The sequence below is a fragment of the Ictalurus furcatus genome, chromosome 25, assembly GCF_023375685.1.
Source record: "Ictalurus furcatus strain D&B chromosome 25, Billie_1.0, whole genome shotgun sequence".
Taxonomy (NCBI): Eukaryota; Metazoa; Chordata; class Actinopteri; order Siluriformes; family Ictaluridae; genus Ictalurus; species Ictalurus furcatus.
In genome coordinates this window covers 16,515,078-16,532,098 of record NC_071279.1, presented here as the reverse complement: position 1 = coordinate 16,532,098, position 17,021 = coordinate 16,515,078, and the positions used below count along the sequence as shown (strand labels likewise).

At 40.1% G+C, this 17,021-nt stretch overlaps 1 protein-coding gene across 1 annotated transcript in view; it reads left to right on the top strand.

The window, feature by feature from the left end:
- slc35f1 (solute carrier family 35 member F1) overlaps nucleotides 1–17,021 on the top strand; it is a 107,341-nt gene that overhangs the window by 54,273 nt on the left and 36,047 nt on the right. The window contains exon 3 of the mRNA XM_053613838.1: nucleotides 10,245–10,372. Within this exon, the coding sequence (XP_053469813.1) occupies nucleotides 10,245–10,372 (128 nt within the window). The remainder of the gene's footprint in view (nucleotides 1–10,244; nucleotides 10,373–17,021) is intronic.

Sequence of the window (17,021 nt, the reverse complement as noted above, 5' to 3'; positions counted from 1 at the left end):
GGGGTGGAGTTGGTAAATTGTTGCCGTATGGCAACAATGTGCAATGGTGGAAAGTATCATATAAATCATCATCAAAATATTGGAGATAAATTAATTGTTGCCATATGGCAACACCATGCAGTGAAGGGTAAACTGAAACACTCCCGTGCTAAATGCATTTTGCTCGCCGTGTGTGTGTACAAGACGACTCATTTTCGGTGCGTGAATCGACTCCGACGCTTTGGGGTTCAATATTAGTTCCCCGTCATTGAATCACTGAATCGACTCTTTTTTGGATGATAACCAAAAGCATGATAGGGACTTGATGACTTGACACACAGCATTTATTCAAAATATATATTGTATATTGTGTACACTAAGAAACGCTACACTAGCGCCAAACACGGCATAATTTACGTTTTCAATCCGTCGAGTTGTCATACAAACTACCGATTTTTTTTTTTTTTTTTAGCCAAAGTTGCAGGAGATCATGTTTTTTGATAGGACATGAAAATAAAAAAGATAAACGTGACCATAAATGTGAGATATACCTAGAAACCCGAACTCAAAAGAATACACGGCAGTTAATACGCATGAATCAACCGGGGATATCGCGCTTCCGCTGTTTCTCACATTGACCTCAAACTAATCATTACAAATCAAAATATTACGCAGATGAAAACACAAGTCATGTCACGAGGCCCACAGCGTACTATAATTAATGTAGAGTTACCATACATTCTGTTGTGAAATTCTCTTCCTTTTCCGTCAAATGTGTTTTAGTCTAGGTGATGTACAGTGTCATACCACAGTGTGATTCCTAACAGTATTCATAATTATATTTGTTACCAACTATTTTTTAATTGAATTGATTTGGTCAATTGATTCATTGTGAATAGTCCACCCAGAAATTCAGCTTAAGCACCTGCGTACCCTGGCTCTCAATATGAAGAACTTTTCCCTATCTAAATCTAAATACAGCCCTGTATTAGATTGCATGTGATGTTTATGTAAATGGAGGTTACCAGCACATTACAGAGTTTATTTAAATAGACTAATGAATATTGGAGGCGGCAGTGTGCTATAAAGATTATATATATATAGTGCTCCATTAACACACTAGATACACTGGCTTTGTTTTGTATTTTCAACTCTGTACAGTTCAGTTAACAATCAAGTCCTGACTTGCAATCATAAATCCTGCTGTAGCTCCAAAAGCAAGCATCGTCTTCCTCAGGACAGATTCAATCAGGATTGTGGCAGGAAGTCACTTGCCTTCTGCTGACTTGAATCCAATTTGTAAAAAATAGTGTGCAAAAGTTTTTTTTTTTATTCAAATGTGTGTAAGAGAGAGAGAGAGAGAGAGAGTGCAAAAAATAGCTTCAGAATGTGAGGACGACGCTGAGGTGTAGTACGACTACAGCTGTTACACTGTGAACTGTCCTCAAGCTGACAGATCATCAATATCCTTCACCAACTAAAGGCTATGATTGCCCAGTAGTCTTTATACCCTTGTCTCCTTTAATTCCCAACATGGACATACAAACTCAGTGTTTTTTCTTTTCTTATATAAATGCAGCACGATCTTCTAATTGAAAAGTCAATTATCTGGAAAATCATTTTAGATGTCTGTCTCTTCTTTCTTTTAAACTCGGCCAACACTATGCAAGCCCAAGCCATGACACTACCTCCACCATGTTTTACAGATCAGCTTGTATGTTTTGGATCATGAGCAGAGCCTTTCTTTCTCCACACTTTGGCTTTTCCATCACTTTGGTAACGGTTCATCTTGGTTCCAGAGCTTTGTGGCTTCCAATCTGGCTTTCTGATTCTTACTGCTGATGAGAGGTTTGCATCTTGTGATATGGCTCTCGAAGTCTTCTTCAAATGATGGATTGTGATACTTTCACCCCTGCCTTGTGGAGGTTGTTGGTGATGTCACAGACTGTTGTCGTTTCCCTTGGTTGACCCATCCTGTGTCTGTTGCTTAGTACACCAGTGGTTTCATTCTTTTTCAGGACATTTCAGATTGTTGTATTGTTTATGCCCGATGTTTTTGCAAAGGCTCTGATTGATTTTCCCTCTTTTCTCAGCTTCAAAATGGCTTGCTTTTCTCCCATAGACAGCTCTCTGATCTTCATGTTGGCTTATCCTTTTTTAACAACAAATGCAGTCTTTGTAGGTGAAACTGAAGGCTAAAACCAAGAGTACAGTAGATGTTTTTAAATTTTTTTTATTTGTTATTTACTCAATCAATCTAACAGGACACACCTGGGTAACAAGAAACACCTGTCAGTCACGTGTTCCAATATTTTTTGCTCGCCTACAAATTGGGTGGTTTGATACAAAATGTGCTATGTTTTATGTCATTTAACACGTCTGCATAGAAATACCAGGAAATAAAGGCTGAAATTCTAAATTCTCTTCACATATTCATCTCTTGATCTGAAACCCAAATGTCTTCAGTCTACAGCAAAAACAATTGAATTGGCCCTGCTGTTCCAGTAGTTTCGGAGGGGACTGTATGCTACCTGGGGTTATTTTGTCATATTTATATATCGTTTTATAGAAGGTAATAATATATGTGCTTGCACAGTCCCTAAAAAATTACTATAGGATGGATTCGGATGGGAGTAAAATCCCCAGAGATACACTATTAATAATTAAAAGCCAAATTTCAAATCAAACATCATTTATGAGAAGTGTGAAAGTATCGAACTAAAGCGAACTGCAGTGGAATCAAAGAAACAGCTTGAAATATAAGCAGGGTTGAAGTGGTTCACGATGTGATCAAAGCAATGTGACAGACTCTTGGAATTGAACTTTGAGTTTGTGTGGCGTTTTGTTCCTCCTCATCGACCACTGGCATCGAGCTTTGACTACCGTCTCACTGCTGAATGACACTGAGCAAACAAAAACGCTCATCTTTCTCACTACGAGTGCTAAACGAGCTCTCAGTTAGCTAGAAAAAGTATTTGCCCCATCCTGATTTCTTCTGATTTTGTGTATATCGCATACTAAATAGTGTTAGATCTTCAAATGAAATACAACATAAAACAAAGGCAACCTGAGAAAACACACAGTACAGTTTAAAAAAAAAAAAAATTATTGAAGCAAAAAATGTTATCCAACACCTATCACCAATGTGAAAAACTAATTAGCCCCTTAAACTTGAAATCTGGTTGTGCCACCTTTAGCAGTAATAACTGCAACCAAACTCTTCCGATAACTGGAGATCAGACTTTCACTTACTTCTAGGACAAGGATTTACTCCTACGCTTTGGATCATCGTCTTGCTGCATAATCCAGTTGCTCTTGAGTTCCAGCTGACGGACTGAAGACCGGTCATTCTAATTTAAGATTTTCTGGTAGAGAGCAGAATTCATGTTTCCCTCAATTATTGCAAGTTGCTCAGGCCCTGAAGCAGCAAAGCATCCCCACACCATCACACTTCCACCACCATGCTTGACCGTAGGTATGATGTTCTTTTTGTGGAATTCTGTGTTTGGTTTCTCTGGTAAACATCAGTTCTTTATACCAAATGACTGGAATTTATTTTTGTCCTGCATCTATGTACTATTTTTTGTGAAAAGAGCCCAGTAAAGGCCGCTCACTCATGTGAATTATATCAAATTTGTAACGCTGCCAGTTTTTCTTTTAGCACAGGAAACCAAAATGTTAGTGGTCACCCCATACTTGTGCACATAAGTAATGGCCCTGTACAATTTCATTATGATCTAGTGCACTGTAAATTAAGGCTGTATGCACTTTAAAGAAAATGAGAATGTTTTGTGAACGATCTCGTCGAGTCTCTCTGTTGTCCGTTCACAAACCCCGCTTTAATTGCTGTAAAACAGATTTCCCATACATTCACGGCAATTTTATTATTTATTAATCTAGCTGATGCTTTTATCCAGAGTGTATTGTGCGCTGTTGAATGTCGCCACTTTATTTTGATCAAGGCCATCTCGGGTAATGTAGCAGGGCTTTTAGTTCAGTTTTGAGTAAGGAGAAATGAGTATGACGATCCGTCATGTTTTGTCATGCACCATGGCCTCCAGCATCCGGAAAAGTCTGGTAAAGTATATTTATGTTAAATAAAGATTCATTATTTAGTTAGTACCCCAACCCTTTACAGAATTTACATGAGGTCGTCAATCCTGAGTTTAGCATATGATCGTATCAACATGGCTGCTCATATTGTCAAGAGTAAATTAGTACCGCTTCGTTTCTTTTCCGGACGAGTGCTCCAGCTCCCACTGCCAGTTAATGATGTGCTGTATACTGTATAAAATGAAACGCCGGTGGAAATTCGTCAACTTATAGAAATGTTCTTGTTGAAAAAAGTAGCTGAATGTACAGACTTGTTGTAGAGGAGAGCGGCATTACGAATGCTTACGGCTGCAATACCCTTTCAAAATGAACAGCGTTTTCAATCTTGGTCTGAATACTTGAGTCCACACCAAGCATTTGATTTGTGGAATTCCATACGTCACTTCTTTTCTGCAGACTTGCAAAATGGCAGCCACTCGGTTCATCCATTTTCTGTTTTGTTTATTGTCTTCCTTTGGTACCGACGCTCAAGTGGAGAAGAATATGGCTTTTTGGATGCATGGCATGTCATCGTGCAGGATCGCCTGCAAACGAGGACTCGTTTTTTGTATAAGAGGCTGGCACGACATTTTTTTCATGTTCCCAGTGCAAGCGCATACACCAAACTGTGAGATCATTCCAGTGCTCTATATGAGTAAGGCGTTCCATCTCCTGAGCTTACCGTAACAGTCCTTTCTCGGCTATCGCCAAACTTGAAACAGGAAGTAACATGACAAGTTGAGGAAAGTTGATCTCGTTCGTTGACATGTAGCAAACGCCAGACCAGCGTTTTGAAGAGAAACAGGGATTGACTTTTTAGACAGCTCCTAGGCTCGAAAACAGCTTTCCCACTTCATTTTCCGTCTGGGTCTAAAAAAAACCCCCCAAAAAACAGAAGTGTGAATAATAACAGAAGGTGCACGCAAGACATCTGTGATCAAAACGTTGCGGTGATTGGCAACCACATGATGGCTTTGAGTCACACAAACATCAAAATGAAGATGAAGAGCTTGTTAGGAAATAATTATTTTAGAATGATTCATATGGACCCTTTAATGGGATATCATGGGACATTAAGAATGGTAATATTTTGTACTGGTTTGTGTTGTAGTACATTTTCACTATAGGGTTTTTTTTTTTGCATGTTTGTACTTTACTTTTTTTTATTGCTTTTATTGGCTGTCTAACTTATTTATTTATTTATTTTTTGAAAAACAAATTTATTTCTATTTGGGTAATTGATGCCTCACAGCCCTGGGGTCTGAAGTTGGATCCTGAGCTCAGGTAACTGTCTGTAGCATTTTACATGCTTTCTCTGTATTTGTGTGTGTTGATTTATACGTACTCTAATTTTCTCACAGCTGAGTCTCTCAACAGTCATTTTTACTTTTGGTAGAAATATGTATTTAACAATTATTTAATAATTTCCCTTGTGGGATCAATAAAATAAAACTGTCTGTCTGTCTGTCTGTCTGTCTATCTATCTATACTGTGATATATACAATACATTACACAACTGAAATATACTGTGAAATATTTCAACTATAGCTTTATAGCGACTGTAGCTTTCCAGAAGTAAAATGGGAAAAGAATTTCGCCACTCAGTGGCTTGCTCAGTTGGGATAAATTCACACCTTTAATATCTATGTACCGTGTTGATATTTCTGTAAAGCTGCTTTGAGACAATGTCTATTGTAAAAAGCGCTATACAAATAAAATTGAATTGAATTGAATTGAATATATTCTGTAAGTTTTCCACCATGGGAAAGTCTTCAGTGCTGATGATTATTGTTTGCAAGAGAGAGAGAGAGAGAGAGCGAGAGAGCGAGAGAAAGGCTGTTGAGGGAACTACAAGTGGTGACACTAAGAAAAGCTTACAAGAAATCACTTTTTTTCAATATATTTGTTTTTAAAATATTCTGATATAAAATTTCTGCTTTATCAGCCATTCAAACTCCATCCGATCGGTTAAACAAAGTGTTTTTGCCGAGCCTTTCACCGACGCAGATTAAGAGGCAGGTGTATTAGACAGCCTACAGCTGATGTTTCCAAGTTTCCTCCTGCCTGTTTAATTAGCTTTCCCTGACACAAGCGCTACCACAGCTGGCAGAAAATGTGAACAATTTGTAGCGGAAATGCATTCGCACATGATAAATCCTCTTTAAACTTTAGGTAAAGTTTAATTGTCTTGGCAAGAGCCAGTTAGAGCGTCGAGAAGAGTAGCCATTTGTCTCGGTGGGAGGCAGACACAGAGCTGGACTGCCAAACTGATTAAGAATCTCTTCCATGTCATTACTCCACTCTCCCCAGTTCCCTGCTGCTGTTTCTTCTTTAATGGGGCTAAAAAGGACACCAACTCTACCACCACCTTGTTCTTTTCCTCATTTTTCCTTCCCGCTGTTCATTGCTCATTACGGAGACCATCTAAACTCTGTAATATGACATCTCTAATATAAGCATATGTGGCTTTGGCAGCTGTTAGTATGAAGAGGTGCCACATGAAGGCCACTTATGAACAGGATGTCGGAGTAACGCGGCAGATTGCATCAGTTTTGAGTTATTTCCTCAACGCTGGCTGGCTTCTCAGAGGAGCTCATGCGAATGGCAGAAAGGCTGTAAGAAGATTGAGTGTAAGTCGTCTGCTCCTCGTGAAAGGTGAATATTTCCTCTAATGGAAGGTGAGATAATAGGATTGGAAGAACAGCTGATTTAAGATGGCAGCCTTTGTAACGTCTTCATTTAGGGAAAGATGATGAAATGAAATGTGTGAAATGGTTGTCATGGTGGATCGGACATGTCTTGAAGCAATGTCTTTGTGTATTTTCTTATTCAGTGGAAAATCCCGATCCAGTAGCGGACAATCCAGATCCACTAGTTGTTCTGCGTTATTAATGGCTTCAGGTATATTTCATAAATCAATTGTAATACAGTCAACTCAGATTTATCTGCATAGACTAATGAAAATGAAACATTAGCACAATTTCTACTCAGGCTGAGAAACTTCTTACTTTACTAGTTTCCTTTAACGCCAAAAAAAAACAAAAAAACATTCTCATAATAATATATATCTTTTCAAATAACGGTATTTTCCCCCAATACTAAATTGTTGATAGCCTGAAAGAATATGGTATACTGTCGATACACTGCCAGTCACATGGAGCTTTTATTTTTTTTTGGTAAACATTTGATTACAGTTTACATGTTATTAATAGTTGAATAAGGTAAACTCATCATTAAAAAGCGTTCCATCCGATCCCTAAGTCTTTGTGTATAAATCAAAGGGTTGTCAAGCATCAAAGTCAACTGTTCGACACACGTCCATAACAAGCTTTCTGACAAAAAGCCACTAAGTGCAGCTCTTGAATTTCGCCGAGCTTTACAGTAATTACAGTTGGAATCATGTTTTGTGGTCAGAGCGCCATTAACATGCTTGGTGGGGAAAAAAAAGGGGGAGTGAATACAAGGAAAGAACCCAAACCCACTGGATCAGTAATGCTTTGAGGCTGTTTTGTGGTTGGACATTCAGAGACTCTGATGATGGCATTGTGAACTCTGCTATGTACCAGGAATTGCTTCAACTAGGAGGTTACAAATTGGCCTTCGATTGGCCTTAGCTTTTAATACTTTTAATAAGATAATGACTACAAACCTAAGTCAACCCCAAAATTGGTTGCAACACACAAAATCAATGTTTTACAATGGCCGTCTCAGCCTCCGATTTGAACTATTTTATCTCAAGCAACTAATATAAAAATAAATAATATTATTATTGAGATTGCTGATAATTTCGGTAATTAAAGGCACTATTTAAAAAAAACTCTTATTTACAAAACTTGCATATATGTATGTATGTGTGTGTATGTGTATATATCTATATCTATCTATCTATCTATCTATCTATATAGATAGATAGATATATGTTTAATCGTATATAGATATATGTAGATAGATATATGTATATGTGTGTATATATATATATATGTAGATATACATATGTTTAATCGTATATAGATATATGTAGATAGATATATGTATATATATATAGATAGATAGATAGATAGATAGATAGATATAGTATGGTCTAAGAACTTCTAAAAATGTGTTATGTTCTGACACTGTGTAGGGAAGGTTTTTTGGGTTTGTGTGGGTGTGTGTGTGTGTGTGTAGAAGGAACGTCCTCCGTCAGAGCAGACAGGTTGGCTTCATTAGCGCTCTGTCAAGGCTAGGACAGGTTCATATTCTGTCTTCCGGCTCTGCTCAATAGGCGCTGCATTCTGGGTGCTGATCCTCATCACTAACACATTTCCAGCACCTGCATGTCCTCGGGTTACTTTCACATGAACACAATGCAGTTAAATTGCTTTTCCTCTGAATTGCATAGAGCTGTGCTTTGACCCAGACCACAGGCGCCCATCATGATTATTACACACTTTAAAATCTCTTGCCTTATGTAACACATGTTTAATCGTGTGGCGAGATTTCCTATGTCATCACCTTTCTGCCTGTTTGCAAAGTTCCAGCGAAACTGAATGTCATTCTGGTGTGAGATGATGAAGAGGGCTGACTAAATGCTGTCACTGTCCTTTCGCACATACATAATCAGACTGTAGCAGTAGGTATGCAAGAGAGATGTTTGTATTTCCTGTTGTCACGAGTTTCGTTTCCGTTTTCATTTCTTTTCAGGAGATCCCAACTTTCCGTGGCTATTGTGAACAATTAGCAAACACAAAAACCTCATTCATATATTGTTTTCTCATTCAGATTCTCCGACGCTGTTCTTCTTTGCGAATCGCTTCTAACTGCACGCACAATTTATCTCATTACGCACGCAAATTAGCCTTCTTATGTGAGATCTACATAAAGCAGGGCCTCGGGGTATATGTGGGGAAAAAAACAAAACAATATGAAGTTTATGGATATGAGGCTTACGTCTCAAGCTGTGTCTCATAGGAATAGGAAACTTTTAATACCTGAATGATATATTAGAATGGGTAAAAGATATATAAAAAAAAAAGTTTGACTGCTGGAAACATTTTGCACTCAGCCATTAAGTAATCCCCAACGAGAACCAACACTACTGATGCTGTCATTTACAGATCCCTAACCACTGAGCTACCACTGCCCTTGGATAATTAACAGTTAATGGCTTTCTCAAGAACCTAACCGTGGCAGTTTTTCTGGTCACTAAATCAGACCTTTCAGCTACCACAACCCCTGTAATGTCTGAAATGACCTAATTACGTTTCATCTCTCCTCCTCTACGCCACGGTGTAAAAAAAAAAATTAAAAATGAAGGCTGGAGATTTTGTCTTTGGGGCCCAATTAGTGTTACCACGCATTTCACTCTGAAGGGATTTTTCACCAATTATAAAAGTCAACTCCAGCATTCTGGAAGGTTCTTGTTGTGGCAGATGATTACTGCTATCTTTTAGCTGGGATAAAATGCCAAAGCATGTTCAAATAAAAACTCATTATTCTTTGAACATTTTCTCCACTCCAGTGGTAGATTGAGTCTCTGGTGGGCATGTTGAGATCTATGCTTTTGTTTATCTACTATTTTCTTGCAGTAATTGACCTGCTGTTGCGTTCCAATTAATCCTGGATTTGTGTTCAGCCCTAGGTTTCAGATAACATGCTACACTACAGTGACATTTCGGCAAATTGTGGCTGAAAAGCAGCATTCAGAGCCTACACTTGTTTCTCATATTTGATTAAGCCTTTTTATGGTATTACGAGAATTTTTGAGATTATATAATGAGAAATATAAATTATTATAAATGAACAGAAGTTAGTATAACATAGATGTCGCCAAGAAAAACGCCATGGGAGTCAAAACTTTTGAGTGCAAAGTTTTGCCGTGCTCTCTGGGTGGGAGGGATGGTATACTCTCTCTCTCACCTGTCAATCAAAGTGACACTAGCCAATCATAGGTTCTGTGAGATCATGTACGTAGAAGAGGGTGGATAGCACTTTTCTCGGAGTGTGTTACACTGCCCTGTGATACAGCATGAGCAGCAGTTCGAAAAGATGCGGTTGACCGGCTTCATCCCAGTTGGTAGCTGTTGTCTAACAAGGGTCACGGGTGGTGGGTGGGCCAAAACAAGTATGGAGAATATGGGGGGAAATTTCAAAGAAAAGAAAAAACCCGAATGATTTATCTTGTTCTGTTTCAGGAGAGGAGAATTTACTGGCGATCCTGAAGAGACGATGGTGGAAGTACATGATCCTCGGCGTGATCGATATTGAAGCCAACTACCTGGTCATTAAAGCTTACCAATACACCACACTTACCAGTGTACAGGTCAGTGCTCACTATCATACAGTTTTTAAAACCTATTTCTAGGTTGTTTCTGTTGTCATTTCACTAAATGGTGGGACTGGAAAAAAGGGCTTGACAAAAATCTGTGAACTCAGCATGAGTGTACAGTGTAAACAAACTGATACTAAGGGGAAACAAGGAACAGGTGAACATCATAAGAGAAAACAAAAGAATGTTGATGACAAGATCCATCCATCCGTCCATCCATCTATTTTCTGTACCGCTTATCCTACACACATGGTTGCAGGGAGCCCGTAGCTATCCCAGGGGCACAAGGCAGAGGACACCCTTGATGGTGTGGCACAATCGCACACACACATTCACACACTACAGACAATTTGGAAATTAAAGTCAGCCTACAGGGCATGTCTTTGGACTCTGGGGGGGCGACGGGGACTGGGGGGTACCCAGAGGAAGCCCTCGGAGCACGGGGAGAGCATGCAAGCCCCGCACACACAGGGCAGAAGTGGGAATTGGACCCCGATGTACTAACCACTAAGCCAGACCCCTCCCCCCACCCGTGATGACAAGATAAAAAAAACAAAAACAAAATTGTTGCTGTCAAATCGAATCAATATGGCACAAGTAAAGGTCACTGTCACAGTATGCACCTCCACCCCCCCAACCCCCAGTTCGTATTGCGGTTACCATAACAACCGCAACAGATACTGTGACGGTGACCTTTAGTCATGTCATATTGATTCATTTTAGTTATTATGTCTTTGACTCGTATGAAAAAGAATGTTAAACAAGAGTATTTTAGTCAGCGAAAATGTGCATATTGGTCAAACTATACGTTTATTAACGTTAATTATTCACGTTTCTGCTCCATGGTGAAACAAGGTTTTTTTATTTCAGTTAGACTCAAAAACACGATATGATTATCTCCCCTTGGTGTCTAATTGTGATTATATAGAATGGTGTTTGGGTCCAGATCGCTTGAGCACGGGACAAGATGAAGTATTTTTTCTATTTTAACGCGGACTTTCTCAGTACTTCAGTCTGAAATTATAACCTTAGTGGTGTCATTAAATAGAGGATCGCTGGAGGCTGGAGTTTTGCGCTAAACTGTGCAGCTAGCTAATGTTAATGTTAGTTGATTTTAATGATGAATAAACACGGTTGTTGTGGTATATTTTGGGGTTCGGTTACTGTTAAATAAATCAGTGGGAATATGGCGATTCACATGAACACACTGATTCCGACATACAGCTGTGACAAATGCAAGCTGGGCTACTAGCAGCTAACTACCTGGCTAGCTAAGTTAGAGAATCATAGTGATGTTAAGCTTTTTGTGACGGCTGTATAACATGGGTCTGTTTCCAAATTGCATAATCGTGTATGCGTTAGTCTATTAATGAATGAATTCTATTGATTTTTCTTTTGGGAAATTAAACCATATTCGATGGCTTGTAACTCAGTGTCACTCAGTGGAGTGGAATTTCACAGAAGGTTTAAGTCCATCAAACCATTTGTCCATTTGGTTCTGTCATGCTTTTGTGACAGTTGGTTGGAAATGATATTATTTGATGTCATGTTTTTTTTCTTCATGTCATTGTATCAACTGTCGAGTGTGGTTCCATCAATGACTCAGCATCGACATAGTAGCATGAGGCTGAGGAGTAAAAGAATTATTATTTTTTTGTGATCGGTCAAATACAGTAAATGTACAGATGCTGAACGCCATCCACCGCTGTCTGTAGTAGTCGTGTATAAGAGTGGTTCAGTAATAAAACACAACCCTGGCTGGTGCTGGTCAGTTAATCTTCAATAAAATGTTGTTAGTCATGAAACAGCCTTATTCAGAGCACGATTAACAGCCTCTGATTAGGCAGAGGACGTCTTAATGATTATTAGAGAGTCCTTCAGAGAGAGAGAGAATGGCAGAGAGAGTGAGAGAGAGATTGATCATTATGCTACTCACTTCTGAATTTGCCGTTAAACTGGAGTGATTGCAGAAGATGGCATGGATGGACCTGTGGGGGTCTTTGTGTCAGGGACGGATGGGGGTTTGATGCAGGGTTTCATTAGAACTCCAACAAGGCAGACAAATCCAAAGAGAATCAGAATATGAATTGACTTCCAAGTGATCGGAATAAACAGACTAAACTAAGGAAGGACTAAAGAGGTCAAATCAGGAAATCATACGCACAGTGGGAAGGGTTTAGTCATGTCATTACTGTCACTAGTGTTCTCAATGAACTGAAGTCTGCGATGTAAGGAATAAAACACTCGGGGACTAGCCGTTACGGAAAAATAATCAACGACAATGAGTGATGCGACCCGACTCGAAGTGGAGCTACTGTTACCACTCAGAACTCTATTCGATTCTTACAACAGCATGCCCCAAAGTGATTCATTCCTCTTATACCACAGCAGTCTGTCAACAATTACAAAGATATTTATTAAAGAGTGACCCGTGATACTTTTTTATCAGTTTATAGTTAGATTTAATGGGCAGCTTGCACATCTGGAAAGGCGACATCAATGCTGAAAGGTATATACAGGCTTTAGAGCAACATACTCTATTGCTTCCATCCAGATTCCATCCCATCTTTACTTCAGAAAGACTCTGCCTCTCTAAGATACTCTTTATATTCCCAATCATCTTAATGACCTGTTCCCAATTAACCTAATTAGCTGCAAAATGATCCTCCAGCTGTTTCTTTTTTAATAGATTACTTTTCCAGCCTTTTGTTTCCACCGTCCCAACTTTTTTGAGACGTGTTGCGGCCATCAAATTCAAAATGGCCTTAATGTTTTCTTAAAATGGTACATTTCCTCAGTTTAAACATTTGAAATGTTTTCCGTATTCTGTTGTGCATAACATATGGGTTTCTGAGATTTGCAAATCATTGCCTTCTGTTTTTATTTACATTTTGTACACAGCGTCCCAACTTTTTTGGAATTGGGGTTGTGTGTGTATATATATATATATATATATATATATATCATCTATGCAATATTGCTCTGACTTGTTCAACTGAGTAATATCTGCTGGAACAAAGCTGTTTTTTGTACCGCTTTGTTCCGCACTGTGCGACTATATACCTTCGTCCAGAAGGAAGAAGCTGAAATTGAGCCATTCATCCACTGTAACTGTCTGGTGTACAGAGACACTGGGCTGAGCTGGACTCCCCGATCGCCCTACTAGACCATTTAACAATTTGACTCAAAGTATTTATATTTTTTAAAGGTAGATTTCCAAACCAAGACCCCTAAAGAAAAGATCAAACTCGATTCAATAAAAGCATGATAGAATAACGTCATCGTAGTTTTGTCAGTGTGAAAATGGGACCATTTCCTTAAACAACACAAACGCTGGTGCCCCTGCTTACACACAGCTTCACAATTTGCTTCAAAGTTCAGTTTTGAGTCAGTAATTATCCCAGGATATTTATAGGATTTCACACGTTATCGTCCGACCCTTAATGAGTGTGCCTTTATGTGTATAGACCTGTTTTCTAAAAATGTCTTGTGTCTTAGATAAGTTCAGTTGAAGATAGGATTCCTCACACCACTTGGCAAAGTCATCGCTGACCGAGCCGTGGCTGGTCTCATTGTCCCGAATCCTAACGTTCCTGCAGACAAACGTTCCTCAGTCCAAACCTTTATGTCCTTTATTTGCATTTTCTGTCTCCTTAAAACATTTTATATATGGGCGGTAAATGCACACAGTTATGATCCGCAGAGCCCAGTGGAGGTAGTGGGAGGGATTTATAAGCATCCTTTACTGACCCATAACAAAGATCTAATGTCTCATCTCATCTACTTGGACAGGAGCCATATTGATAAAAATGTGTAAGTGTCTTTTTCAGGGACACGTGGTTAAAATCACGCAGTATGAAGTTTGGTGCATCGGGTGAAAAAAATCGACTGGAGGCGGAGGCGGCGTTTGCCTTTGGGTAGATATACACTATTGTCATAATAAAGTTGTGGAAACTCACGAGGCAGGTGGAAAGGATGTAACGATACCGAGAAAAGTTCTGGTGTACAAACGCGTAACTGTGAATGTATAAAAAGTATGATATGTCGTTCTTAAATAAATAAACGCTTTGAATTTCCTATAAAGGAACAGCGGGAAGAAGACACTGATACGCACGTCCTGACGTCATCATCTGGAAGATGATGAACATAACCAATAACTTGTTTATCATAAATGTCCAGGTTAACTCGCGTGTCCACATTTTTGGCGCCGTCTGGAAATTATGGTCCTTAAAAGCAAGGCATGCTGTCTCCAATCTCGAGCCGTCTGAGGGAAAATCGCTGCATCATGGTGGCCTACGTCCACTTATCACACACACACACTCTGCTAGTAGACGAAACTAATGACATGTCCCAGTCGCTTTCGCTCTGGTTCCATTCATATCATCCGTGGCCATTTGAGCCGACAGCGGAGCTGCTCTCAGACGCCCGAATCAATGATGTACGCTCCCCATGGCCTCTCAGAAATCATCTGAAAGTGGAGCTGCTGCACGCTAATAGCTGCTCGTGTGTGCTTGTGTGTGGACCTGATTGTCCTACTTAGGACACCGTGGCAGCTCACACGAGGAAAAAGTGCACACTGATCTCCTCTGAGAGCGTTCCACAGTGTGAAAGACAGGCAGCAGGGAGCTGACAGATGCTGAGGGATATGAGCAGCTGCTTTCATAACGAAGAATGTCGTTTAACTCCACACACTCGCAGTGCGTTGCGTTGTGTTGGGACTGACAGTTTTGGATGCGCGTTACCGTAAACGATATTGATCGTGCAATAAATGACAACACAAGACACTTTTCTGAGGTCTCACAACTATAGGTTACTTTTATAACACTGGGATATGAAACACGTAAGGAATTGTTCTCTGTAAAGTATCATTTCAGGGGCACGTGAGCATCAGAGCTGGACCATGGAGCAATGGAAGAAGGTGGCCTGGTCTGATGAATCACGTTATCTTTTACATCATGTGGACAGCCGGGTGTGTGTGCGTCGCGTACCTGGGGAAGAGACGGCACCAGGATGCTCTATGGGAAGACGGCAACCTGGCGGAGGCGGTGTGATGCTCTGGGCGATGTTCTGCTGGGAAACCTTGGGTCCTGGATGTTACTTTGACACGTACCACCTATCTAAACACCGCCGCAGACCTTTTATAACAAAGTTATGTCCCGCTGCAAAAATAGTTCAGGAACTCTATGAGGAACATGACAAAGAATTCTCAGCCTCAAAATTCCCCAGATCTCAATCCAGCGTGTGTAGGATGTGACAAGTCCGTTCCATGGAGGCTCCGTCTCGCAACTTACAGGATTTAAAGGATCTGCTGCTAACGTCTTGGTGCGAGAAACCACAGCACACACACCTTCAGAGGTCTTGTAGAGTCCAATGCCTCAACGGGTCAGAGCTGTTTTGGTTGCACAAGGAAGGAGGACCTACACCATATTAGGCAGGTGGTTTTAATGTTACGGCTGATCGGGGTAACTCGCGTCGTATAATTTACCTAAAATGTCAGCGATTCATTAGTCAGAAATCTAGTTCAAGCGTTCAGACATGAAAGAGAACATGATGTCCTTTCTACTGTAGTAAACAGCATTACAACCAGCAGCATCTGAAATAAGGGTGCATCTCCGAACTGTCGGGAACGTGGCACAAATTAGCATTTTAGCTCGGCTTTAATTGTAGCCGTGGTGATCCGGTGGAACGTGAGCGAGGCTGGGAGAGATCTTGTATTATAGTTTTCAGCGTTCGTTTATTTTGAGGATAGACAGACAGCGGTTCTTGATGAGGTCAGAGCGTTAGTTAGTTATCTGCACTCCCACTCCGGAGACTCCCAAGCCGTGTTCCTGTCCTCCCTGTGAAGCACTTTCCAGACTTAGTGAAGTGACTGCATGAATAATAATCGATATTATTATTATAATAATTAAATAGCGGTGCGAGAGGACAATAAGTACAACATATTATAACTATTACAAACCAAAGCTCTAACAAGGTAAGACAATAACTCATTAATATTAATGCGGAGACAAACAGCGGCGCACAGGAGACAAAGATTTATTCATTACATAGACGTGATTAATGCTCAGTGACTATTCTGTTTCAAACCCGTCTGTCTGTCTTCTTCTTTCTGTCTGTCTCAATCTGTCTGTCAGTCTCTGTCCTCTCTCTCTCTCTGTCTCTCTCAGTCTCGAGCCGTGTTTGTTTCTGTCTCTATTAGTCTCTGTCTTTGTCTCTGTATCTCTGTCTCTCTCTCTCTGTACTGTATCTGTACTGTATCTTCATCTGTTTCTCTCTGTCTGTCCTTTTTCCAACATCTCTGTCTCTCTCAGCCTTTTTCTGTCTTTCTCTTTGTATTAGTCTCTTTCAGCCTCTGTCTGTCTTTCTCTCTGCATCTCAGTCTCTCTCTCTCTCTCAGTCGCTGTCCATCTTTCTATCTGTCTCTCTCAGTCTCTGTCCATCTTTCTCTCTCTCTCTCTCAGTCGCTGTCCATCTTTCTATCTGTCTCTCTCAGTCTCTGTCCATCTTTCTCTCTGTCTCTCTCAGTCGCTGTCCATCTTTCTATCTGTCTCTCTCAGTCTCTGTCCATCTTTCTATCTGTCTCTCTCAGTCTCTGTCCATCTTTCTCTCCGCATCTCAGTCTCTCTCTCAGTCTCTGTCCATC